The sequence below is a fragment of the Cetorhinus maximus genome, chromosome 27 (genome assembly GCF_964194155.1).
Source record: "Cetorhinus maximus chromosome 27, sCetMax3.hap1.1, whole genome shotgun sequence".
Classification (NCBI taxonomy): Eukaryota; Metazoa; Chordata; class Chondrichthyes; order Lamniformes; family Cetorhinidae; genus Cetorhinus; species Cetorhinus maximus.
The window spans coordinates 30,220,455-30,248,313 of NC_135905.1; the positions used below are offsets into that span (position 1 = coordinate 30,220,455).

General features: G+C 44.4%; 1 protein-coding gene across 2 annotated transcripts in view; it reads left to right on the plus strand.

Annotated features, from left to right (window-relative positions):
- Positions 1-27,859, plus strand: part of zswim8 (zinc finger, SWIM-type containing 8) — a 188,356-nt gene that overhangs the window by 121,865 nt on the left and 38,632 nt on the right. For both annotated transcript variants that reach the window (XM_078531005.1, XM_078531003.1), the window contains 10 exons: positions 177-284; positions 3,338-3,419; positions 5,702-5,822; positions 8,302-8,503; positions 10,431-10,606; positions 12,054-13,044; positions 17,486-17,617; positions 20,905-21,084; positions 24,340-24,523; positions 26,383-26,481. In XM_078531005.1, the coding sequence (XP_078387131.1) occupies positions 177-284; positions 3,338-3,419; positions 5,702-5,822; positions 8,302-8,503; positions 10,431-10,606; positions 12,054-13,044; positions 17,486-17,617; positions 20,905-21,084; positions 24,340-24,523; positions 26,383-26,481 (2,275 nt within the window). The remainder of the gene's footprint in view (positions 1-176; positions 285-3,337; positions 3,420-5,701; positions 5,823-8,301; positions 8,504-10,430; positions 10,607-12,053; positions 13,045-17,485; positions 17,618-20,904; positions 21,085-24,339; positions 24,524-26,382; positions 26,482-27,859) is intronic.

Below are 27,859 nucleotides of genomic sequence, written 5' to 3' on the forward strand. Positions count from 1 at the left end.
GCCTGAGGATATTGCGTGAACGTTGTTTAAAATGACTTGTTAACAAGTGTCTTGCCCCTCCCGTTCGAGATGGTGATTTACTGAAATGTCTCCTGGCCCACTTTCTGCCAAGTCACCACAGAATGTTCTCGAATATTCCACTTGAGAAAGCTCATGTTTTCTTCCTTCCTCCCAAGGCCTCGGCAGTATGTTTGCGAGCACCAGTGTCTGAATCGCTGTCCCGATTACAGAGAGATCAGCTGCAAAAGTTTGCTCAGTATTTGATCAGTGAATTACCTCAGCAGGTAAGGAATTATTGACTAACCAGTGAAAACCTTTGGAATTGGCTGAAAATCCCAACGTCGTTCCACTGTTGTTCTCATCAATGAGTAAAACTAGCTTGTAAAAACTATTGAGTAAAGCTTTTAAATTGTTCGAAATGTAACTTTGTCAAAATGATCATAGTTTAGCAAAATACACCGTAACCTCTCCAGTTCAGATATTTATTTTTGGGAAACACCAGTTGTCTGGAAATTTTTTGACCAGTCTCCTGGCATCATTTTAATACCGTACTTTGGGAGCAGAAACACGGAAGATGAAGCATTTGGTTAAGCAGAACAATTTTTATTGCTGCTTTCTAATGTTTTATTACTGTTTTATGCTTCAGGTAAATATTTATATTTTTAGGGGGGAGGTGGTGGCCTAGTACTATTGTCACTGGACTAATAATTGAGACCCCCAAGTTATTGCTCTGGGGCATTAGTTGGATGATCTGTTTGAATGGTGGAGCAGGCTCAATGGGCTGAATGGCCTACCCTTGCCCCTATTCCCTATGTCCCTAGCTCGTCAAAAATCATCTTGCTGCATCAATACTTTCAAGCAGCAACATTTCTGCACAAAGTAAATTATCCCGGACATCGATGGTCTGGTTTGAATCCCACCACAGCAGATGATGAAATATGAATTCGGTCAATAAAAATCTGGCATTAAAAGTCTAATGATGATCACAAAACCATTGTCGATTGTCGTAAAAACCCCATCTGGTTCACTAATGTCCTTAGGGGAAGGAAATCTGCCGTCCTTATCTGGTCTGGCCTACATGTGACTCCAGATCCACAGCAAATGTGGTTGACTCTTAACTGCCCCCTGAAATGGCCTCACAAGCCACTCCGTTCTCGAGGGAAATTAGGGATGGGCAATAAATGCTGGCCAAGCCAGCGATGCCCCCGCCCCATGAACGAATAAAAATAAATTTATATCTGTGGTGTTTTCCGGTTCACATTCTCCTGGTTAGGCATTCTAACTTCATTCTAAGATCCAAAAAAATCCGAAATCCAGATATGACTTAGTTCTAAGCGTTCCAGACCGGAAAGGTGACAGTGTAGTGTACTTTTTTAACAAGAGTTTTCTGCGAGGCTTGGAAAAGGGAAACGAGATCATTCTCGTTGTTTGCCAGAGTTTCGTACCGCGTTTCAAGGCTACAAGAGGAGGAACAGGAATGAATGAGTATTATGACATTAATTGATAGGATGCAGGTTTGTTTGTGAGATGTCCGGGATAATTTATTTGGTGCAGAAATGTTGCTGCTTGAAAGTATTGATGCAGCATGATGATTTTTGACGAATTAGGTGCGTAGGAAATAGGAGGAGGAGTAGGCCAATTGGCATGTTGAGCCTGCTCCATCATTCAAACAGACTGCTTACCTCTTGTGCCATTTTCCCCACTATCCCTTGATGTCATTAGTATCCAGAAATCTATCGCTTTCTGCCTGGGACATGCTCAATGACTGAGCTTCCACAGCCCTCTGGGGCAGAGAATTCCAAAGATTCACCACCCTCTGAGTGAAGAAATTCCTCCTTATCTCAGCCTTAACTGGCCTGCACCTTATTCTGAGACTGTGTCCCCTGGTTCTAGATTCACCAGCCAGAGGATACATCCTACCCCCATCTAGCCTGTCATGCCTTGTAGGAATTTTGTAAGTTTCAACGAGATCACCTCTCATTTTTCGAAACTCTAGCGAATACAGGCCCCGAGTCCTCAATCTCTCCTCATAAAACAATCCTGCCATCCCAGAAATTAGTCTGGTGATCCTGTGCTGCACTCCCTCGGTGGCAAATACATCCTTCCTCAGGTAAGTTGGCGGGAAGCAGACAGAAGAGATTAGAACCAGGGGACATAGTTTAAGAAGAAGGGCTCTACAGTTGAAGATGGAAATGAGGAGAAATATTTTCTCGCAAAGGGTCGTTAGTCTGTGGAATTCTCTTCCCCAGAGAGCAGTGGAGGCTGGGTCATTGAATTTATTCAAGGCTGAGTGTGACAGATTTTTGATAGACAAGGGAGTTGTAGTAATTATGGTTTTATTTAGTGTGTAATGTACTTTTAAGAATAATTCTTGTGAAGGAAGATCGCATGATTTATAGTAACCAATAGGAAAGTAGTGCAGGATACCTCATCAGTCAGTGTAGAGATGGAGATGGAGTTGGAGTTGAAAGCATACATGTAGTTGCTGCTGGGTTTATTGTAAGTAAACTTAATGTTTCCACCCAAAAAGTGTCTGTGGGTCAACCCTTATCATTAATAGCACAGCTCGGCCGGCCTACAACAGGAATCCAGGGTTATGGGGGGGGCAGACGGCAAAGTGGAGTTGAGACCACAACCAGATCAGCCACGATCTTTCCTGTATAGTGGAGCAGGTTTGAGGGGCTGAATGGCCTACCCCTGCTTCTGAGCCCTATGCTCCTATAAGAAAACTGTCCTGAAGAGCTCATGGTCCAAGAGCAGAACAAATCCCAGATAAAATCAGTGTGAGGTTTCTGCACCCGTCATTTCCCCGCTGGTCCCCGTGCAGTAATTTAATAAGTCAGGAGAAAATTCAAGGGGGAATGACTGGGAGAGCAGCATTCTTTTGTTTTAAAGTTCAGAATTTGAGAATGAGGACCCAAATGTTCATTGCACCCTCTTGCAAGTTAATCGAAGGCTCCGATCTATGGCATTTGGAGCTGGTATCTTGTGTGTTCATTGTCAAGTATGTAAGGCAGGTATTGAATTTGTCTCAGTTTAAATGCCACTGTTTTTCCTTTAGGCAGCTCCAAGTACTGGAACAATGGCGCTTTTTGAATTGGACTGTGCAAAGATACCAAATTATAAATTAGAGTCTGACAGAATCCCAGGCTAACTGGGTATAAATGAACCTCAACTGCAGCCTATACCATAGCGGGAGCTGGTCCAATGTATTTTTTGAGGCGAGAACCAAAGTTGTGCTTAAAATATTGCAGACCTCTTGTATTAAGTAAAACTGTTTTGTTACATTCTTGCTTTGTGTACTCATTTCTCTCTCTCATCCCCCTTTTTTTGGAAGATTCTTCCCACTGCACAAAGGCTCCTTGATGAGTTGCTTTCCTCCCAGTCAACAGCAATTAACACAGTCTGTGGGGCTCCAGGTAACAGAAGTCTGGTGTAATTGTTTTATAGTTTGCTTTTTCGAATAGAAACTTTGGTAATAATGTGCTGGATATCATCTTCTGCTTATGTTTTATAGTTTGCTCAGGAGAGACAGGAGAGGTATGGGATGCTATGTCACAGGATTACAGGATGGTTACAGCACAGAAGGAGGCCATTTGGCCCATTGTGGCTGTGCCAATTCTCCGAAAGAAGAGCAATTTACCCGAGTGCCAACCCCCCCCCCCTTCAGATAAAAATCCCAATTCCCTCTTAAATGCCTCAGTTGAACCTGCCTCCACACTCTTAGGCAGTGCATTCCAGATCCTAACCACTCACTGCATGAAAAAGCTTTTCCTCATATGTCTCCATTGCTTGTTTTGCCAATTACCTTACATCTATGCCCCCTCGTTTTCAATCCTTCCACCAATGGGAACAGTTTCTCCCTACCAACTCAGTCCAGACCCCTCGTAATTTTGAATACTTTTATCAAATCTAATCTCAACCTTCTCTTCTCCAAGGAAGATAGTCCCGATCTCTCCAATCTATCAATGTAATTGAAATTCCTTATCACTGGAACCAGTGTAGTGAATCTTTTCTGCCCTCTGTTTAATGCATTAACAGCTTTCCTAAAGCATGGCACCCAGAACTGGCACAGAACTCCCAGTTGAGGCCGAACTAGTGTTTTACACATGCTGAACATAACCTCCACAGTTTTGTACTCTATGCCCCTATTAAGAAAGCCTAGGATGCTGTATGCTAGGCATATGCGGAAAAATTTAGATCTTGAGGAAATTTAAACAGCCTCAGGGGAGAAGTGAAAATATACTGGCTGCAGTTTTGGAAAAAAGGTTAGAGTACTAATTAACAATTGCAGTCTACTACAGTCCATGAGGAATGGTGAGATAGGGCAGCAGCATCTTATGAGATCAGAATGGTTTGTATGTAGTAATAATGGATGACTTTGACTAACTCAGAATGCCACAAGTGGAAATGTGACTGAACTGGTAAACAGGGCGCAGGACTGCTTTTTAATGCAATTGGTCATGATGGACCCCACGGGGGAGCTTTCATCCACACTTTGCCTTTGCAAGTAATTAGAATGATATCCACAATTTAGGCTCTGTAGACTAGTGACCATAATCTAATACTGGCTCCCTTGCAGCAATTTCTTTGCCATATTAAATGTTCTCGATGCTACACTAGAATTATCTCAGCTATCAGACACTGGCTGGGTTTTACAGACTTGGTCTGCAGCAGCTAGTAGGAAATAAGAGCATTGCAAGATTGGAAAATTACAGAGTTACAATGTATAAACTTTCATGGGCCAAGAAAAGTCTCCAGTAGGTTATAAATCCTTCATAAGATTTTTCACTGGGAAAAGAAAGTCACCAATACATGTTAAGTAAAGTTCTATTTTTGGAGGTTATGTTCCCCTTACTTTTGTCTTTCTGCATGATTTCCGATGTCCATGTACCGTGCAGTTGCGTAACATAACGTGACATCACGTATCCTACACACAGGAAACAAAATGGAGAACTTTGCCTAACCAAATGCCAGAAGCTGCAAGAATGACTCAGTCAAAACCAAATCCAGCTTCATTCTTTTGAAGTAGAGATTTATAACGCCCAAGACTTGCACTGATGTGCAAGTTTTCAAAATACTGCAATAGATCTTCACCCCAACAAACTACCTGGTGAACCATTGCTAATATAACGTGCAATGTAATAAGGGTTTATCATGGGACAGGTGGTTTAGTGAGGTGTGGCTTCCAAGACCTTGCTATACAGTGCTGATCATATCGAATACATTGCTTGTGACATTTATTACTGCCATCCCCATTACTCTTTGCACGGATTGAGGACAGGCACGTTAGTGTGAGGCAGGTGGCCAGTATCAGTATTAAGCTCTGCCGCTTTGAGTATTACACAGCCCGAGATCGAGAACAGTTCTTTCCACCTGAGCTGAATGTGGAACTCTCGACTGTGGGGAGGAGATGAGGCGAATAGCACAGATATGTTTAAGGGGCAGTCCGATAAGCACGAATGTGAAAGGAGTAGAAGGATTTGTTAATGAGGTGAATTGGGAGAAGGATCATGTGGAGTATGAACACTAGGATAGACCTGTTGAGCGGAATGGCTTGTTTCTATGCTGTAAATACTGTAAGGTAATATCTTGTACTTCTGGCTAAACAAATTTTTTAAAAAAATTATCTAACTCTGTTGCCAGCTTTTAACTGTGGGAAACCTTAAATTCACTTGAAAAAGTTGATTGCTATTGACAGATCCCACTGCTGGACCATCTGCTTCAGACCAGAGCACCTGGTACCTTGATGAATCTACACTCAGTGACAACATCAAGAAAACGCTCCACAAGTTCTGTGGCCCCTCTCCTGTTGTGTTCAGGTAATTCTTTCCCTTAATCCCCTCTTCCATTGGCATTCCTAGGTGTCATAGTTTTCATTCCGTGTCAGCTGTGGCCCAGTGGGCAGCATTCTCACCTCTGAGTCAGACAGCCGTGGGTTCACATCCTGCTGCACAATAATCAAAGCTGACACTCCTGTCCAGCACTGAGGGGCCCCCTCAGTACTGCACTGGTTAGAAGCACATCTTTCAGATGAGACATGTAACCGAAGCCCTGTCTGCTCTCCGCAGTGGACGTAAAGCTCCCACAGCACTATTTTGAAGAAGGGCAGGGGAGTTCTCCCAGGCGCCCTGGCAAATATTTATCCCTCGATCAACATCACATAAACAGATTTTCTGGCTATTAAAACATTGCTGTTTGTGGGAGCTTGCTGTGCACAAAGTGGCTGTCACGTTTCCTACAAAACGGCAGTGATTACCCTTCAAAAACTACTTCAGTGGCTGCAAAATACTTCGGGATGTCCTGAGGCAATTAACAAAAACTCTATCGAAATGCTAGACTGTCTGTCTCTCTCAATCAGAGAAGCCGCTCAGGTTTCCAGTTTTTTGCACCAAACAGCAAATTGGAAATGCACCAAAATATACGTAGATCACGATATTATTTTAACACACTCCTTGTATTCCTCTGTAGGACCAGAATCAATTGGTGAAAGAGGCTTGTGTTCCAGTGAGCTATCCTATGGATGGCTCAGAGCACTTCACAGTGAATTTATTTTGTTGAAGTCTAGTCTGTGTAATGCTGAGGCAGACACGGCAGCCAACGGTGTGCAAAGCAAGATTCCGTGACAATCAGCAAAAGGCACGAACACTCTGCCTGCCTCCCGGGCTTTGATGTTAATATTGGGTCACAGCGTCAATGATGTCATCACTTTTTTTCATATTAGCGTCCTTGCCGGCCTTTAGCAGGAGCCTTGTCTATGGCTGAAACCGCTGCCATGTGGAGTGGGAAGTGTTTAAAATCAAGCCCTTTATGTCTGTACTTTGTAATCAGAGTAGCCTCACACGAGAGCACAAAAATTAGGAGCAAGAGTCAGCCATTCGGCCCCTCAAGCCTGCTCCAGCATTCGATAAGATCATGGCTGATCTGATTGTGGCCTCAACTCCACTTTCCTGTCTGTTCCCCATATCCCCTGATTCACTTGTCGATTAAAAATCTCTCTAACTCAGCCTTGCATATATTCAACGACCCAGCCTCCGCCGCTCACTGAGGAAGAGAATTCCACAGACTAATGACCACAACAGTGACTTATTTCATAACTTTTAGCAACCAGATTAGTGCTTTTCTAAACTAGATTGGCTCCCTAGTAAAGTGACTATACCCGGTATACTGGTGCCAGGCCCAAGGATTGCCCGTCTTTCTGGTCTGTACAGTTTGTACCTTCTCAACTCACAGACTGTGACAGTGTTAATATTCCGGCAATAAAGCATTAAATTTTAGGAGATGCATCATCTATTGTAATAATGCTAAGTTACTAAAGTAGACCTTTGAGTACAGTTTAATTTTTTAAAATGAAGCAATCAAGTCTGCTACTAATTTTCTCAAACCTCTATCCGTTCTATTTATTTATTTCTGCTAATGTAACCCAACTTAATCTAAGCTGACTCATTCTAATTTAGCCCAACGTCCGAATTTAATCCAATCTAAGATTCAGCTATATTGGAGATGAACCTAATCTAATTGAACCCAACTTTTCTTAATGGCACTTGAGAATAAAATGGTTGCTAAAGGCATGAGTCGGAGTCCTCTGTTCATGATGTTACAGTGCCATAAATTTCGTATCACGCTAGTGTAAGATAACTGTTATAACCTGGTGACTTCCACAACCAAGGGCAGCAGAAGCATGGGAACACCACCACCTTCAGGTTCCCTTGCAGGTCACATACTCTTCTGACTTGGAAATATATCGCCGTTCCTTCATCGTCACTAGGTCAAAATCCTGGAACTCCCTCCCTAACAGCACAGTGGGTGTACCTACACCACATGGACTGCAGCGGTTCAAGAAGGCATCTCACCACCACCTTCTCAAGGGCAACTAGGGGTGTACAATAAATGCTGGCCCAGCCCCCAGCTAAAAATTAATGTTCCCTTTTAATATCTTGTCATGCACCTTTTAAAATTAAAATCTTACTAAATTCAGAGGCTTTTATGCCCCTAATCTTTAGCAGGGAATGTATGGATAAACATTTGGAAGTCCGTGCATGTTTGCTAAGGTACATTTGGTGGCTGCAGTCAAAATTCATGTTTGTGTTTTCAGCTCAGCCTCGAATGATCCATTCAGGCAGCACAAAAGGAGGCCATTTGGCCCATTGCACTTGAGAGGGTTCTTTGAGCTTCCAACTACTCCTCTGTTCTTTCCCTGCAGTCATGCAAATTTCCAACCCCTCTCCCCCCAACACCCACCTCCCCCCACCCCAAGCAAATAATGATCTCATTGTAACATGTATTTTGATCTCTCTGCAGCGATGTCAACTCTTTGTATTTATCATCAACGGAGCCACCAGCTGCTGCAGAATGGGCTTGTCTCTTACGCCCCCTTCGTGGGCGAGAGCCAGAGGGCATCTGGAACCTTTTATCTATTGTCCGCGAGATGTTCAAACGCCGTGATAGTAATGCAGCTCCCCTTCTTGAAATTCTCACCGATCAGTGTCTGACGTATGAGCAGGTAAGGGGCAAATTCATTCCCTTTAAACACCGGAGTGCCCGTTCATTCAGCCGTGGTTCAAATCTGGAAAATGTGTGTATGTAGTACAACCGTGTTGTCAGTGAGGGAGTGAGGAAACATCACTCTCGGGCGTTCACATTATAGCTTTAAGGCGGAAATAGGACCAGAAACAGAAGGAGGCCATTTGGCCCATCGCATTTGTGCTGGAAATGCAGCGATTGCAATGATGCAAAAGCGACAGTATAACAGCCAAGCGAGGAGAGCTGACCTTACAAGGAATGTCTGGGATCTCTTGCACTTGCTGACCAGAACTTACAATGAGTACTTTGAGTATGTGGGTTACAGAACCTGCCGACAATTACCACGTGGGAGCAGAGGCCTGTGCTTGCTTATACACGCACTTGATCATAGCTGTGGCCCATTGCTGGCTGGGAGAGTACAAACTTAGTCTCAGACTGGTTGCACCGATAGTATAACATTCATGTATAGACGCACCATTAAGTAACCAGGCATGTAATTTCTCCAAAGACAAGTGCGCCTCCCTTATCATTACACAAACTGATTGTGTGAGTCACCAGAGCAAGTGTGTGCCGGGACAGGGCTATAATTGCATGGAGAAGCATGATAAGACTTTATCATGTTCACTGAAGCTGGTCGCTTTCTTGTTTTGCTTGTTAGTTTCGAGCCGCCTCTCTTGCCTTTTGAAACTGCCAGTCGTTAAATGAAATTACACCATGGATTTGTTTTGACACCAGCCTAAGATACACGGGCAGTGCCAATATTCCCTCCCTGTGGACCAGGTTCCACAGCAACAGGGCATATATAATGAAAGCATTTAGGAGGTTCCCCACCCAGGCCCTTGCATAACCTTTGCCCTTGCTCCTGCAACCTTTAACCTCATTCCATGTGCTTTAACTCTGCGTTTTTTTGATGACTAACCCAGCATTCTGAAAAGAGCCTGTTCTACAAGTTCACACTGATGCTGAGAAGATGAATGTTTCTGTTCTTGGGGCAATGTGGAACCAGGGAGCATATGGTACAAGGGGCTGTCGATTTAATATGGGGATGAGGAGAAATTTCTTCATCGGAGGTTTGCGAATGTTGTAATTCTCTTATGCAGAGAGCAGTGGAGACTGGGTCACTTGAACACATTCAAGGCTGAGACGGTTTTTTTAACTATAATAGAATCCAGGGAAATGAGGAGCAGGCAGGAAAAGCAGAGTTGGTGACCAGGTCTGACCAGCCGCGATCTTATTGAGTGGTGGAGCAGGCTTGAGGGGCTGAATGGCCTCCTCTTGCTCCTCTTTCTTACACTCTCATGCTGCTGCCCCAATAAGCTGACTTTCAGCTGTCCTGATTACCTTTGGGTCTGAACGTTGTGGGTTCACGTCCCATTTCAGGCCTAGAGCATGTTGCTGAGACCTGACCCGGCCTGTTCTGAGGGGGTGTGGCAGAATATGCCACCTTTGAAATGCGACATTAAACTGAGGCCCTACCTGCCTGGCGAGGAGGGGGTAAAATCTACATGGATCAATGCCAAGCAGGGAGCTTCCTCCTGGCATCCTGACCAACCCTTAGCCCCCCAATCGAAACAGACCAACTGGCCATTTATCTCATGTTGTTTGTGTGATCTTGCTGTGCACAATATGGGCGTTTTGTTTGCCTATAAAGTGCAGCAACTCTGCTGTACATGACTCCGGTCCAGCACCAGTGAAGTGGTTGATTCTTAAGAGCTGTTTGATGTGGTTTGGCAAGCCTGCAAACACACAGATTGTGGGAGCTCAAGAGGGCTGTAGATTAAAAGTAGATTGTGCCCAGGTTCGGCTTTGCACAGATGAAATGCTCAAGTTTAATGCTGTTTTTACGGCAAACTCAAATTCCAGTAAGTTCAGCTGATGATTCTTGTTCCAATTCCTTTAATCTGTAGATAATTGGATGGTGGTACAGTGTGCGTACCTCCGCGTCCCACAGCAGCGCCAGTGGTCACACAGGCCGTAGTAATGGCCAGTCAGAAGTGGCAGCTCATGCGTGTGCCAGCATGTGTGACGAGATGGTGGTTTTATGGCGACTGGCAGTCCTGGATCCCACCATGAGCCCTCAGAGGTAATTAAATGTTCTTATCGTTGAGAAGCTGAGGCGATCCCTGTTTCCCTGTAGCGCAGGGCCCTAGCACAGTTGAAGAGAGCAGGTAACTCAAACTATTGGGATTGTTGGGTTTGGATTTTAAAATAAAGACCCACATTTTCTTATGACTTGGATGGTTGTGATTTTTGTTTATTTAATATCTGCCTCGAGCTCGCTAGGACCTGAATAAAAAGATTTCCATTTATATAGCACCTTTCATGACCTCAGTTTACCCCAAAGTGCTTCACAGTCAATGAAGTGTAACCACTGTTGTAACAAAGAGTCCGGAGTATGAAAATACTCTCCTTAAATTCTGGAACTGTCTCCGTTTGGAAAGCCTAGAAATAATTCCACGCAACCTCCAGGACTGGGATTCCAAACCTGAGAGAGGTGGAGAGGAATTTTCCATAGTAATGTTTTGTCTATTTGCCCTTGGGTTTTCTTACCGTCTTTTTTTGGCCTCCCCTGGGAGATTACCTTTTATGATTCTTTTGTGGGATGTAGACATCGCTGGCTAGGCCAGCATTTATTGCCCATCCCTAGTTGCCCTTGGAAAGGTGGTGGTGAGCTGCCTTCTTGAACCGCTGCAGTCCATGTGGTGTAGGTGCACCCACAGTGCTGTCAGGGAGGGAGCTCTAGGATTTTGACCCAGCAACGGTGAAGGAATGGCGGCATGGTTTCAAACCAGGATGGTGTATGACTTGGAGGGGAGCTTGCAGGCAGTGGTGTTCCCGTGCATCTGCTGCCCTCGTCCTTCGAGGTGGCAGAGGCCGTGGGTTAGGAGGTGCTGCCAAGGGAGCACTGGCGAGTATATGGTGCACACTGCTGTCACTATGCGCCGGTGTTGACAGGAGTGAATATTTAAGGTGGTGGAGGAGCTGCCGATCTAGCGGGTTGCTTTGTCCTGGCTTACGTGGCTGTGCAATGAGGTGGGTTGAAGGGGAAGGGAGTCACCTAGTCCTGATGCCCTGAGAGTGGGGCAGGCCTGGCGGAGTAGCTGGTCTTTTCCTGCCCATCAGGTTTCCTGTGTTTGTGATTGGATTGATGTTGAAATGCAGGTCCTCGGGAAGGTACAGGCGGTGCGAGACCACCCGGGGAAGAGACCTCGCCTCGCAATGCTTCACTGCTCTTGGCAGAATTCTCTAGCTGCTGCTGTGCGCTGACGCGACATTGCATTGAGGCAAAAGCAGCAGCACAAATGCAGACTTAGAGACTCCAGTGTTGGATTGATCAGGGCTGTTTACAAGAAATGCGGGCTTAAAATTAGTTACCCATTGCAAAATGGTAGCTCAAATCACAAAACAAGTGAATTCCACGTAGATTGTACTGCTGCAACTCCCTGGACGCAGCAGAACTTTCTTTGCACCACGCAAAATTTGATATTTGCTTTAAAACTTTTTGTAATATTTAATTTTATTTGTTGCAGGAGGAAAGAACTTTGCTCACAGCTCAGGCAGTGGCACCTGAAGGTGATTGAAATTGTGAAGAGAGGTCAGCACCGGAAGTTGCTGGACAAACTCTTCCAGGGCTTTAAGCCTGCGGTGGAGGCGTGCTACTTCAGCTGGGAGGAGGCTTTCCCCATTCCGGGCATCACCTATAACAGCGCCGAGAAGAAGAGCAGCTTCTGCTGGGCCAAAGCGATGCAACACAAGAGCAGCAAGGCCTGCGGGGAAGCGCCGAGCGCCGACCCGACCTGCGAGGCCGGCGGCGCGGCACCGCCGAAAACCCCCGGGCCCGAGGCGGCCGGGGCGAAGCTGGCGCCGGTCAGCAAAGGCAGGAGCCCGCCCGAAACGGCCGTCCGGCCGAAAGACAGCGCGGCCAAAAGGAAAGCTACCTCCGACGTCTCCCGGGCCAGCCTGAGCCGGGTGTCAACAGATGCCGACAAGCCCGTTTATAAGCCGAGCACAACCAAATGTAAACTACCTCAGGGGAAATGCTCTGCCGGCAAACATTCAGGGAAAAGGCGGACGAGCAGCGAAGACAGCTCACTGGAACCCGACCTGGCAGAACTTGGCCTGGACGACGGGAACCTTGCACTTGGGGCTGAGGCCTGCAATACCTTTGACTTTGACGATGGTCCCACCGACAGCTACAAGGGCCTGTACCCAGATGAAAACGAAGGTTTCTTTGCTGAAAACTTTGACCCCGAAGCGAACGGCACTGCCGCCAAGGGGCAGGCTGGAGAACAGGGTGAAGAAATGAGCAACGGTGAACAAGAAGCTCTTGCACAGACTGACTCCTTATCGAAAACACACGGGCCGGAAATTGCCGATGTTCCGGGCGAGGATGACTATCAGGTTTATTACCTTAATCCACAGGAAGTGGCTAAGGAAGAGGAAAAACAAGATGGAAGCAATGAAGAGGAACAGGACATCTTTGCTGGGTTAAAACCACTTGAACAAGAGAGTAGGATGGAGGTAAATGCTTTCTTTTCCCAAAAAAAAAGATCTTTGACTTTTGATGGACAGCGAGTATGGTCGTGCAGCAGTTGTAGCACAGAATTAATAACCCAGAGATCATGAGTTCAAATTCTATCAGGGCAAGTTATGAAACAGAACTTAATCAAAAACAAAATGGCCACAAATTTTCCAGATTGTCCTTTTTGGAAAAAAACCTCAACTTGTACACGAATGTCTTTCAGGCAAGCGAACGTGCCACTCCGCCTTGATCTGGCCCACAGGGACTCCAATCTCCACACTGTTATTGTCCCTTTATGCTATCTGATGTGATCAGGAAGGTACCCACTTGCAAAAACAATTGTCTCAGTTTTTTGGAGATGTACGTCCCACAAAAACTGCCGCAGTTCAAGAATGCAGCCCAGTACCACTCCAGGGAAAGGTAGAATAGGTCAGAGTCATGCACGTGCTGAAAACACCACCATAATTATTGTTCACCCCTCAGCTTCCTGTAAGATGTAACCATCTGCCCCTAACAAATTACTCCACTGTTCAGGCATGAGAATCGTGAGAAATATTGAGACAACGCTCAAAGCTCAAATTAAACACTAATGTCTTTACTAGATTTGAATAACATAATACACCCATTAGCAATCCAATCATTAGTTACAAATACATTACAAGGAACTATACATACAATCACTCAGTTGCCTGGCTATAGTGTATTTTGTAATGATTTTTATACGTTTCTTTCCAAGACTGGCAGGATGTTTTGTTGACAGCTTCATGCTGTCCTATCAAAATCCACCTTAAGCTACAATTGTCCAATGAAGCATCTAAATATTTGTTTAAACACAGTATTATAGAGTTTGGCCTGATGTTGTACGTCTAGTTTTAAACTCTTTTTCAGTAATTTTCTATTGCTTTTGGATTTTATAGAAATCCTTAGATCACTATCAGCAAATGCAACATCACCTCCCTTTCTTGTTAAGCGATCAGAGTCCCTCAAGTTATTGATTTCTTACGGGTTGTTGTTTGCGGTATTAAAGACAGAGTTTACCTGATAAAGTACGTGTATAAAAAAAGGCTTCTTGTGAAGTAATTCCTCTACATTTCAAAAGAAGACCAGTCTGATACCCATCAATGTGCCACTTTCTGTCAGTTTTTGAAATACTCTGTGCAGCACTTAAACCCGCTGAATTTGCAGCATTATTTTCTATCGTAGACCAGTGACTCTGTTTAACAGTAATGAATACAACCTGAGTTTTTAAACAGATTACTTGAGTTTGAAAAGGCTTTTGGCCTTCACCGTGCATGCTAGTAAGGCTCACTCAGTTTTTTGTACACCTGACATTCTGTATTTCATTTAAACTATCGTTGCTCCACTGATGAATAATTTTCACAAATCTCAAGCACAGATTTCCCTCCTTATGTGCCCTGGGAAGGTAGTTAGTGATGGGCTGCCTTGAGCTGCTGGTAGTGATTTGCTTTTACGATTGAATGGCTTAGAGACCAGTTCAGGAGGTATTTAGGAACATGGAAAATAGGAGCAGGAGGAGGTCACTCGGCCCTTCGAGCCTGCTCCGTCATTCAGCATGATCGTGGCTGATCCTCTATCTCGACGCCGTACTCCCGCTCTCCCCCTCACACCCCTTGAAGTCTTCAGAGTCTTAAAAATCTATTTCCTTCTTAAATATATTCAATGATTTGGCCTCCACATCCTCTGCAGTGGAGAATTCCGCCCTCTGAGTGAAGACATTTCTCCTCATCTTAGTCCTAAATGGCCAACCCTGTATCCTGAGACCATGACCCCTTGTCCTAGACCCCCCCCCCGCCAGCCAGAAGGAACATCATCCCTGCGTCCGTTTGAGTCAGGCACCTGCTGCTCAATTTGAAAAATTTAGAAATTTTTGGCGGTCTTTTCTGCTAGAGTGAAAATTCTGTAAGGTGAATTTGGTTTGAACCTGTTTCCTGTTTTAGTGGAAATACTTTAGGCTTGCCTGGCTCACTGCCTCGAGTTTCTGAATGTATTTCGATTATCCTGCCTTCATTCTACAATTTTGGCATCAAAGTGACATCCTCCTGAGCACCACCTCGATGTGTGAATTCAACAAATATCTGTCAGTGCTGCCATTTATACAAGTAATGAGACCAGTTGGCAGGGAAGCCCAATACCCTAACTATGTATGTCAGCCCCTGTTTCAATACACCCAATGTAAAGTTGGGCAAGAAGTACAGGCTTATTTGGTTTTTTTTTAAATTAAACTTTTAAGTTGTGAGTGTTACTTAAAATCTACTGCCTGGCACTAATTTCCCTGGAGAAGGTGGTGGTGAGCCATGTTCTTGAGCTGCAGCAGTCAGTGTGGTGCTGTTAGGTAGCAGGTTCCTGGACTTTGACCCAGTGATGCTGAAGGATACTCCTGCATCTCATTGGCAGTATTTCTCAATTTGCGAGTGAAGCTTGTGAGTTGGGATGATTGAATGATATCCTGGGATAAGTAGATAAAGTTCCAAGTCAGGATGGTGTGTGACTTGGAGGGGAACTTGCAGGTGGTGCTATCTCCATGAGCCCTTGTTCTTCCACACGGTAGAAGTTATGGGTTTGGGAAGTGCTGTCGAAAGAGCCCTTGGCAAGTTGCTGCAGTGCATCTTGTTGAGGGTACACACTGCTTTTGGGGTGCTGTCTCTGGTCTGATGTATTGACATTTTACATAATGATGGTAAAGAGCAATCCTGCACTGAATACTTGAAGTACACAACAGAGAAAAGACAGGTTATGTCTATTGGGGTGTGAAGAGTTCAGAGGTTGACTGACCTACTTTATGTTTCTAGAAATTTCTGTTTTCATTTCAGATTTTCACCAATTGTAGATTTTCCTTTCAATCCTTATGGCCTTTTATTTGGCTGGTTGGGATGTAGTCTTAGACCAGTAACCTGGATCGGAGAGCCTGAAACAAGTGGGCTAGTCCCCTGTGTCAGCTGATACTCTTAAGGGTCAAACAAGAAGAGTGTTTGTGGATACTCCTGCATCTCATTGCAGTAATTCTCAATTTGTGAGTGAAGATTGTGAGTTGGGACAATTGAATGATATTCTGGGATAAGTAGACGTGGTTCTCTTCACCTCTGGGAGCTGGGTTCAAAATTACCCAACAGACGTGATGAATGCTTCCAGCCTTATGAGTGATCTCAATTGAAAAACAAAAGATTTGCATTTATGTAGCACCTTTCACAACCTCAGGACATCCCAAAGCATTTTGCAGCCAATGGAGAACTTTTTGAAGTGTAGGCACTGTTGTAATGTAGGAAGTGCCGCAGCCAATTTGTGCACAGCAAGCTCCCACAAAGCACGTGATAATGATCAGATAATCTGTTTTAGTGATGATGTTTCAGGGATAAATATTGGTCAGGACACTGGAGAATAGCCCCTGCTATTCTCCAAAACAGCCCTGTGGGACCCCTCGGGTATTTGAAGGGGGCAGATAGGGCCTCAGTTCAACGTTCCATCCAAAAGACAGAGCCGATGTTTTACATAATGATGGGAAAAGAGCTATCCTGTACTGAATACTTGAAATGCACAACAGGTCACTCAGCACCTATAAAGAGAAAAGACAGGTAATGTCTGTTTGTTGTGAAGAGTGACAGAGCAGCACTCCCTCAGTAATGCAGTAGAACATCAGCCTAGGGCAGGCGCTGTGGCCTCTGGAGTGGGACTTGAACCCGAGACTTTCAGACACAGAGGCATGAGTGCTACTGACTGAGTCACAGCTGACACCTAACTGATGTGATTTCTGAAGAATTTGTAAATGTAGGGAGCAGGGGGAGACAATGACAAAGTGGTAATGTCACTCGGGCTAGGTTCAAATCCCACCGTGGCTACTGGTGGAATTTAAGTTCAATGAATAAATTTGGAATGTAAAGCTAGTCTTAGTAATGGTGACCATAAAAACCCTCCTGCTTCATTACCCAGTCTGGCCTACATGTGACTCCAGACCCACAGCGATGTGGTTAACTCTTAACTTCCCTTTGAAATGGCCTAGCAAGCCACTCAGTTCGAGGGCAGTTGGAGATGGGCAACAAATGCTGGCCTTGCCAATGATACCCATGCCCTATGAAAGAATAAATGTAATAAAAAGGTTGGAAGAAGGATAGAAAATGCTGGAAAAACTCAGCAGGTCCAACAGCATCTGTGGAGAGAAAGACAGGGTTAACGTTTCGAGTCCGTATGAGCAGCTCTGAAGAAGAGTCATACGGACTCAAAACGTTAACTCTGTTTCTCTCTCCACAGACGCTGTTAGACCTGCTGAGTTTTTCCAGCATTTTCTGTTTTTGTTTCAGATTTCCAGCATCCGCAGTGTTTTGCTTTTACCTTGGAAGAAGATATATAGCATATATATTACAGTGCCAGGTTTCATCTGGTTCTAGGTTCTTTATTGTGGGTATAATTTAAGCCTATTTTCTCTAGGTGTTGTTTGCCTGTGCAGAGGCACTGTACGCCCATGGCTACAATAACGAAGCTTGTCGACTGGCAATTGACCTCGCCAGAGACCTCTTGGCCAATCCTCCGGATTTGAAGGTGGAACAGCCTCAGACGAAGGTATAAAAAAAGAATTAATGAATGCTCGATTGATTCCAGTCGCTGCTCTTTTGTTTTATTGTGAATCTTTAGAAAGACTGGCAGTTTTTTAAACACTGTCTTCTCAGTTTTTAATGATTGTGAGTTTGTGCCTACAATTATCTCGACAACCGCTTGCATCCTGACAGCACCTTTAACATAGTTAAACATCCCAAGGGGCTCTGCGTCAGTGTTAAAAAGACTAATTTGACACAGAGAGAGATAATAGGACAGGCGATCAGAAGCTTGGTCAAAGAGGTAGGTTTTAAGGAGTGACTTCGAGAAGGAGGGAGGATCGGAGAGGTTTAGGAAGGGAATTCCAGAGCCTAGGGCCCAGGCACAGCCACCAGTGTTGATATGATAGAAATTGAGGGTGCGCAAGAGGTGAGAACTGGGGCAGTGCGGAGGATTTGTAGGGTTGGAGGAATTTACAGAGATAGGGTGAGAATGAGGTCAACACAAGGATGATAATCTTGAGATCAAGGTGTTGCCAGACTGGAAGCCAATGCTGGACCTAATGGAGATATTTAAGCTTAAGATTTAATTGGCTAGATGTAAAGTGCTTTCACTTGTGGAAGAGGCCAAAAATCGGGGCTATAGATGTGAGATGGAGATTAATAAATTCAATAGTGAATTCACTAATAGTAAACTTCTTTGCTCAGAGAGTGGTGAAAATGTGGAACTCGCTACCACATAGAGTGGTTGAGGTGAATATCATAGAGACATTTAAGGGGAATCTGGATAAACACGAGGGAGAAAGGAATAGAAGGATATGTAGATAGAGTGCAATGAAGAGGGGTAGAAGGAGGCTCATGTGGAACATCAATCTGGCAGAGACCAGTTGGGCTGAATTGCCAGATTTGTGCTGATGAGATGATGTAAATCTACTTCCACATAAAAAGATTTGTGGCGGTGCTATGAATTGAAATATTAATAAGTTGATGATGCTTTGATGTAGGAAACATCTTCAGCGATGCTTTTAATTTGTCACCTCAAGTTGCTCCCTAAACTGCCACTGCAAGTGATGGATGTAGTGCCACCAGCATTTTACTCTTGTCTTGTACAACTTGAAATGCTGTGTACAGGTAATCAAACTGTGGAAAGACAAAAACCATCATCTAATTGCACTGTTGGATATCTTTCAGTTTGAACACACTGGAAAAACTGTGAGAGGAATAAAAATAGTAGCTCACACTTGATGTGATTATAGCAAATGCATCTTAAGTGGCAATGATGTGAACTTTGAATTGCTGTTTTGCTTTTACATTGCAAACATTTAAGGTAATTGACAACAGAACCAAAAGTGGAGATGAGTTTTTTTTATACACAGTAGGTTCTGATAATCTAAAATGCACTGCCTGAACAAGCTGGTGGAAGTAGATTTAATAGTAACTTTCAAAAGGAAATTATAAATACTTGAAAAGGAAAAAAAAAATTCAGGGTTATGGGAAGTTGGACTAATTGGATAGTCCTTTCAAAGGGCATGATGGGCTGAATGGCTGCCTCCTGTGCTGCAGAATTCTGTTCATCGTAACTCTAATAATGGAGTACTGAAGCAAGATATCCTACATGATAGCACACAGTGAACTAGTCAAGTCCAATTCTATCATCATTCTGTCCTTTGCATTGACCCCAGTTGTTTTTTGTCTGTGGTGTGTTCTTGTCTGTAGTTTTACTTTCTGGTATCGACTGCATTGGGTGGGACTTTGTGCACTGTAGTTAGAAAGTACAATGACACACACCAGTGCATTGAATACTGGTGAGAAATAGGAATTGAGAGGATGGGAAAAGCTGTTTGAAAGGCATTGAACAGATTTAGACAACAGATCGCAAGATATTGCCACAGATGGGTGGAACAGATTTCCAAATGTTTTTTTTTTGGATTGATGTGTGTTGAAAAGGGGAATTGAGAGTTATGGGAGTGTCAGGTATTGCTGAAAAGAGAGACTTGTTGCCAAAACTTTTCATCCTACACTCATCAGGACTAACGCAAAAATGCCAAAACCCAAAACAAAATGTCTACTGTTAGATGTGAATCTACAACTGGGGCAGCACTTGCTGAACAATCCTCAGTGCGCGAATAGCTACACTAACAACAAATTTAAGATAACCAGTCTAGCTTATAACGTAGCTCGTTTATGCTTGCTAGAAGTGGCATGCATTCATAGACAGGGGCCTGTTCTCTGCAAACAAAAGGAACATGTTCAAGCCTTGCGCCTTTTTTAAATTATCTGGAAGGTTGGGGAGCTTGTAGATCCCTGTTGCTTTATCCATGGAAACGCCTCGGCTAATCGGAGTCAACTTACCAACCAATCAACACCCTCTTCTCCTGCAGTATGAATTGTTGTGATCGTTTGAAATTTGGCATTCTTGCATCTGTCTTGATGAGTGCAAGATGAAAAGCTTCAGCAACATGTCTCTCTCTTCAGTAAGATTCTAGTTCTGTACTACCAAGCTGCTGAGTGTAGAGCATGGCTTTATTATTTTTTTAACAGGATATGGGAAAAAGACCTTGGTTGTTAAAGTAGAAAGTCAGCAGACGGAATGGGGAAGAGGAACTAATGCTTTGTCAATTCTGTGTGGATTGAGCCTAGAACTAGGGGTCTCGCAGTCTTAGGATAAGGATATGACCGTTTAGGACTGGATGAGGAGAAATTTCTTCACTCAGAGGGTTGTGAATCTTCTATGGGTGATTAGTCCTTGAGAATATTCAAAACTGGAATCGATAGGTGTTTGGGCATTGATTGATGTGAGATCAGGGCAGGAAACTGAAGCTAAGGTCGAAGATATTGAATGGCGGGAACAGGCTCAAGGTGCCGCATGACCTCCACCTGCCCCTGTTTCTTGTGTTCTTAAGGGCCAAATAGAAGTAGGGGTCGCTGTTTAAAAATAAGGGGTCACCCATTTGAGACCGAGATGAGGCAAAACTTTTTGTGAGGTCTGAGAGCCTTTGGAACTCCCTCAAAAAGTGGTGGAAGCAGGAGTCTTTGAATATTTTTAAGGCAGCGCTAAATAGATCCTTGATAAGCAAGGGAGGGGTGAAAGTTTAGTGGGGGTAGGCGGGAAAGTGGAGTTGAGGCCGCAATCAGATCAGCCATGATCTTATTGAGTAGCGGAGCAGGCTCGAAGGGCTGAATGGCCTCCTCCTGCTCCTAATTCATATGTTCATTTGAATAACTTCTTCACACCCGAGACTTAACATTCTCATGTTGAATTCTGTTGAAAACTATTGAAGCATATAAAAGTATAAATGTATCTGTCTCTTTCAGGGCAAAAAGAACAAAGTTTCGACTCACAAGCAAACGCTAATTGCTACCAATACCCTGGCTAAAGCTGCCTTCTTGCTAATAGTCCTCAGTGAAAGGCAGGAGCTCCACAATCTGGCCTATAGCATTGGAATGTTTTCCTTGGAGCTGCAGAGGCCACCAGCATCAACGAAAGCCCTGGAGGTGAGCAAGGGTAAAAAGACGATAACCGTAATCATCTGCCTTTTTGTAGTAAAGTACAAAAGGACGTGGATTTCCCCGGATCTGCTCCCTCTGCCATATCTTTGCCGGAAGGGGAACGTAAACCCAGTTCACGCGCGTGGATGAAATTCATAGAAAGGTAGAACGGTTACGGTGCAATTTGCTACTGGATTCCAGACCCAACAAGAGCAGGATCAGGAACGGAACGAGTAGAACTCCCTGCAGCCTTTACCCAGACTGCTCCTGTGGATTTCCCACACGAGATTGACCGGGAGCTGCTCTAGAATCCGAGTGTCCCAGTGGGTGGGACATTGGTAGTGGCACCCATAATGTGGTGATCGCCAATCCCTTGAGTTTTGGGACAAGGTAATGTGCCAAAGTTCTGCCCGCCAGCGGACTTCTGGACTTGCAGTGCTACTGTTTTATTGCCGAGGTTGTGCAGTGCATCCAATTCAGTTGGTGTAGGAGAATTGTTTATTCTTTCCTGGGGGAGCGAAGGAGCTATTGGATCTCCTGCAGTATGGGAGATTCTGTAGGCTGTGTACAAAAGGGAGATTGTTTTTGGAGATTAAACATTCAGAATGTTCTGTTACATCCATGTAAGGAATTGTAATAGTTATGCTTTTTTAAAAAAAATGTCTTGTGGATTCTATTTCATGTGCTGAAAACAGCAGTAAACATGATTTAATAAGTTTTTTTTCCCCCCGCTATTGTGTTTTTATTTCAATTAAAATTCTGTAAATTTCAAGATTGGCTGCATACTCCTCAGCCACTTGAAAGAACAAAAATGTTGCAGATCAGAGATTGCTCACAGTTTTACAATAACATAAAAAGCTTAACATCTCCTGGCAGAACTGCCTATGTAGGAAAGAGAAGGCGGGGTAGTGGTAATGTCACTGGAACAGTCAACCCAGAGGCCCAGGCAATGTGGTTGACTCACAACTGCCCTTTGACCTGGCCTAGCAAGCCAATTAATTCAAGGGCAGTTAGGGATGAGTGACAAATGTTGGCCTTGTCAGTGAAGCCCAGCTCCTATAAAAGAATAAATATATTGTTTTTTAAAAAAAAGAAAATGGTTTAATTTGAGTTTTGGAACAAGGGTGTTCGAATGCCGTTACATACGTTGATTCACAGCCAAGTACCCGTGTGCGAATTGTTTTTCTTCCAACATGAAAACATTATATGCGGCGCACCTAAATAAATTTACTTGGACGCTGGAATCCTTTTTCCATCTGCATTGCACACTTCCCTTTCCTCCTCCAACCTTACAAAACATCAGCCCAGTCACCTAGAACCTTTAACCAGCTTTCAGGCGGGTCCAGGTTAATTGCAACTTTGAGCAACCTCCAGCTGCTGCAGCTTCCACAAAGGAAGATATTCCTCGCAAGCCCGCCTTATCGAGAGGAGGGGCAAAACACCTCAAAAAATATCGACGCAAACAAACTAAATTCCACACACCAGGTGGTGATGGACTGGTTTATTTTGCCCACCAATGGTTTAAGTAAATCCAGTTTCTAATGTAGACTGTGGAGTGAGTCAGCGTTTTTGATTAGAAAACACGAGGGTGGCAATTTTAACTCCACTTACTAGACGGGATCAGGTGCAGATGATACTGGTAATGTCACTGCACTAATATTCCACAGGCCCAGGCTAATGCTCTGAGGTCAAGGGTTCAAACCCCACCACAGTGGCTGGTGGGATTTTAAATTCAATTAATAAAACCTGGAATTAAAAGCTAGTTTCCGTAATGGTGACCATGAAACTATCATCGATGTCATAAAAAAACCCATCTGGTTCGCTAATTCAGCTCAAAGGCAATTAGGGATGGGCAGCAGGTGCTTGCCTAAGCTTGCCAGCGATGCCCCTCTTCCCCAGAGAGTGGTGGGGGGAGAGTCATCGAATATTTTTAAGGCAGAGGGAGATAGATTCTTGACTAACAAAGAGAGCCAAAGGTTATCAGGGGAGGGGGGGAATGTGGAGTTGAGGCCACAATCAGATCATCCATGATCTTATTGAAGGTGGAATAGGCTCAAGGGGCCGAATGGCCCACTCCTGCTCCTAATTCGTATGTTTGTATTCTTTGGAACATCCCACGAAAGAATACATTTTTAAAAAGAGGTGGATTGCTTGTTTCGCATTCTGGCAATATTGTTTATTATTGATTTCGTGGAAAGTCAAATTGGGCAGAGTCAAACCGACATTGCACCCCAATCCTGAGTCAAACCGACATTGCACCCCAATCCTGAGTCAAACCGACATTGCACCCCAATCCTGAGTCAAACCGACATTGCACCCCAATCCTGAGTCAAACCGACATTGCACCCCAATCCTGAGTCAAACCGACATTGCACCCCAATCCTGAGTCAAACCGACATTGCACCCCAATCCTGAGTCAAACCGACATTTCACCCCAATCCTGAGTCAAACCGACATTGCACCCCAATCCTGAGTCAAACCGACATTGCACCCCAATCCTGAGTCAAACCGACATTGCACTCCAATCCTGAGTCAAACCGACATTGCACCCCAATCCTGAGTCAAACCGACATTGCACCCCAATCCTGAGTCAAACCGACATTGCACCCCAATCCTGAGTCAAACCGACATTGCACCCCAATCCTGAGTCAAACCAACATAGCACCCCAATCCTGTCAGATTCCTAATGGAAGGGATAAATGATAATTGCCCCCAGTGTTGGCTCTGCCTCTTCATTCTCTTCCGCTTCCCATGTTTGTCTCTATACCGCTTTCTGTCAAGAATGTTAGTTAGTCTGGTGCCAAACACCGTTCTACAGCTACTGTTCGAGCAGTTGCTAAACCAGCGTCAACAATCCGGGTGGAATGTGCTGAGGCCGGCATTGCCTTCTTGTTGGACATCAACGAGTAGCTCGGCGATGATGAATGTCACTTGAGTGAAAGACTCGTGTCCGAGATCTCAGAAACCCACCCTCAGCTGGGTTGAAATCTTATCTTGTAACAATACAGTTGCCGCTACAAAGTTCGAACTGACTTTTCCCACTTCCACCATCCAGGATTAATTTTGGTTGGTGTTGCATTCGTTTTAAGCCAGGGGCGATACTTGCAGTGTTCCTGCCTGTGCATTTTGTATTCTGAAACATCTCACCAGTTTGCTTTATGACTATAGCGACTGCAGTTTATTCATTTTCTTCCTTCAAGTAATGATGACCTACACATGGAACACAGTGGCATGTATCCTCAAAGTTTTCCACTCTTTCAGGTAAAGCTTGCTTACCAGGAGTCGGAAATTGTGGCGTTGTTGAAGAAGATCCCGTTGGGTGTCAGTGAGATGAACACAATCCGAGAAAGGGCGGAACAGCTGAGGGAAGGAAACTTCTGTGATTACCGGCCGGTCCTGCCGCTAATGTTGGCCAGTTTCATCTTTGATGTTTTGTGCATTCCAGGTAAAGTTCTGTGACCCAATTAGCCAGTCATGCATGGTTACAAAGTGAGCCATTTGGCCCAACATATCTATGCCGAGGTTATGTTCCACATGAGCACCCTAGACACTCTCACCCTATCAACATATCCTTCCATTCCTTTCTCCCTCACTTGCTTAGCTAGCTTCCCCTTAAATACATCCATACTATTGGCCTCAACTACTCTATACGGTAGCAAATTCCATATTCTCACCACTCTCTGGGTAAAGAAGTTTCTCCTGAATTCCTTATTGAATTTATTAGTGACTGTCTCATACTTATGGCCTTTAGTTCTTGGTCTCACCCACAAGTGGAAATGTATTCTCTGCACCTACCCTATCGAACCCCTTCATATTCTTAAAGACATCTATCAGGCCATCCCTCAGCCTTCTCTTTCCTGTTGTTTTTATTTCTGATAACTTGAGATTAGCTCTTGATTTTTTGTGTTCATTTGGAGAAATATACAGTTTTTGTGAACTACTCCATGTTGGAAAAATGCTAAGGCAATGTAATGTAGCTGAGAAGCAGGATATAGCTTTGAAGAATAAGAGACCATAAGACCCTAAGATGTAGGAGCAGAAGTAGGCCATTTGGTCCATTGAGTCTGCTCCGCCATTCAATGAGATTATGGCTGATCTGATAATCCTCAACTCCACTTTCCTGCCTTTTCCCAGTAGCCCTTGATTTCCTTACTGATTAAAAATCTGTCTGTTGAATATAATTAATGACCCAGCCTCTAAAGCCCTCTGTGATAAAGAATTCCACAGATTCACTACCCTCTGAGAGAAGAAATTCCTCCTCATCCCTGCTTTAAATGGACGACCCCTTTACTCTGAGATTATGCCCTCTGGTCTTAGACTCTCCCAGAAGGAGAAACAGCCTCTCAGCATCGACCCTGTCAAGCCCCCTAAGGGTGGGTGGGCAGTGTTTGGACGAATGGTGTTAAAATAATGATTCCATTGCACTCATGATGGAGGTCCAGACTGGGATTAAAATGCTGGAAAAGCTGACTGCCATAGATGGTTATTTTGGGAAATTTTCTGAATCCAATTTTGAATCTGGTTTGCCAATATCGGCGCAAGACTTTTTGACAACTCCGAAAGGTTCTCTCCAGCTTCTTACTTTTCTGTGAAGCACTGAGTATTATAGTCACTGACATCTTCCGCTGCCTCTTCAGAGGGGAGTAAAAGACCCACAAAAAGCACTGGTTAGTGGTCCTGGTATGAATTTGCAAACTGAGAATAATCCCTGGTCACCAGGGGAGGGGTAGGGGCAAGGGGAGGTGGAGGGTGGGGCAAAGACCAGCACCTTTTTCCTATTTTTAAATGAGAAATGTTTGAGTCTCTCTCTCTCTCCATCTCTCTCTCTCTCTCTCTCTCTCTCTCAGCATTTTGTTTTTGTACAAAAAAAAATAGGTATTGACTATTTAAATCTTATTTGACAGCAGTAAATTAAGCAGCACCTACTGTGTGATACTAGAGAATGTGGTGACCAACATAATCTAGCGTGGGTCTGAATTTGGTAATGACAGAAAACAAAACTCTTAAAATGGGTGGGGAGAGCATTGGCCCTGAGCTAGAAGGTGGCCCATCAGTCCAAGTGGGCTGTCATTGGAGTTAACCCCAAAGGAGACATGACCAAGATGTTGGGATCGGGAGAAAGCGAGAGAAGAGACTATTGCGAGCAGCACTGCCGTGACTCAATGACGATTTTATGCAAAAATGCCAAATTGAACAATCCATCACCCTCTGTGAATAATTTCTTTTCTCTTGAGTGTGTTGTCAGCATCAGTTAGCGCACTGGGGAAAAACTAGACAAGTTTCTGACTCCGTTTTTTTTTCCAGTTGTTTCACCAACTGGGTCGAGGCCCCCGAGTCGTAATCGGAACAATGAGATGCCTGGCGACGAGGAACTCGGCTTTGAGGCAGCTGTTGCTGCATTGGGTACGTAGAGGTTTGTTTCCACAGGTAACACAACAGCAAATTGCATTTACATAGTGCCTTCGATGTAACCAAATGCCCCAAGGTGGTTCACGGGAGCATTATAAAATGAAATATGACGCCGAACCACATAAGGAGATATTAGATGACTAAAAACCTGGTCAAAGAAGTACATTTTAAGGGGTGTCTTGAACATGGGTTTGAGAGCCAGTCAGATGTTCCAGAGCCTGGGACCTTGGCAGCCAAAGGCCCAGCCACCAATGGGTGGACCAATTAAAATGGGGGATGCTCGAGAGGCCAAATTTGGAACATTGCAGATATTTCGGACGGTTATGGGGCTGGATGAGGTTACAGAGAATAGGGAAAGCATGGAGGAATTTGAAAACAAGGATGAGAATTTTATAATTGAGGCAGTGCTTAACCAGGAGCCAGTGTAGGTCAGTGAGTGCAGGGGTGATGGCTGATTGGAAATTAATTTACACTGACCAGCTATTTAATGATTCAAAAATAACCCATTTTTAAAAAATTAAAGAATATCATTCTGATCATATTGCTTCCTGGTTAACCTCTACCAGATCAACTATCTTAACCTTTGGTTTAGTTTCTAGTTTGATCCAATTGCTTTTTGGGTTAGGCGATGAACTCTAACATAAATAAAGTTTGCAGGTGTGTGAATATTGGATGTATTGCAAATATTTTTTATTCGTTCATGGGTTGTGGACATTGCTGGCAAGGCCAGCATTTATTGCCCATCCCTAATTGCCCTTGAGAAGGTGGTGGTGAGCTGCCTTCATGAGCTGCTGCAGTCCATGTGGTGTAGGTACATCTACATTGCTGTTAGGGAGGGAGTTCCAGGATTTTGATCCAGTGACAGTGAAGAAATGGTGATATATTTCCAAGTCAGGATAGTGAGTGGCTTGGTGGGGAACTTGCAGGAGGTGGCGTCCCCAAGCATCTGCTCCCTTGTCCTTCTAGGTGATAGAGGCCACGGTTTGGAAGGTGCTGTTGAAGGAGCCTTGGTGAGTTGCTGCAGTGCATCTTGTCAATGGTACACACACTGCTGCTACTGTGCGTCAGTGATGAAGCGAGTGAATGTTTGTGGATGTGGTGCCAATCAGGTGGGCTGCTTTGTCCTAGATGGTGTTGAGCTGCTTGTGTTGTGGGAGCTGCACTCATCCAGGCAGGTGGGGAGTATTCCATCACACTCCTGACTTGTATCTTGGTGGACAGGCTTTGGGGAGTCAGGAGGTGAGTTACTTGCCTCAGAATTCCCAACCTCTGACCTGCCACAGTATTTATATGGCTAGTTCAGTTTCTGGTCAATGGTAGCCCCCAGGATGTTGATGGTGGGGGATCCAGTGATGGCAATGCTGTTGAATGT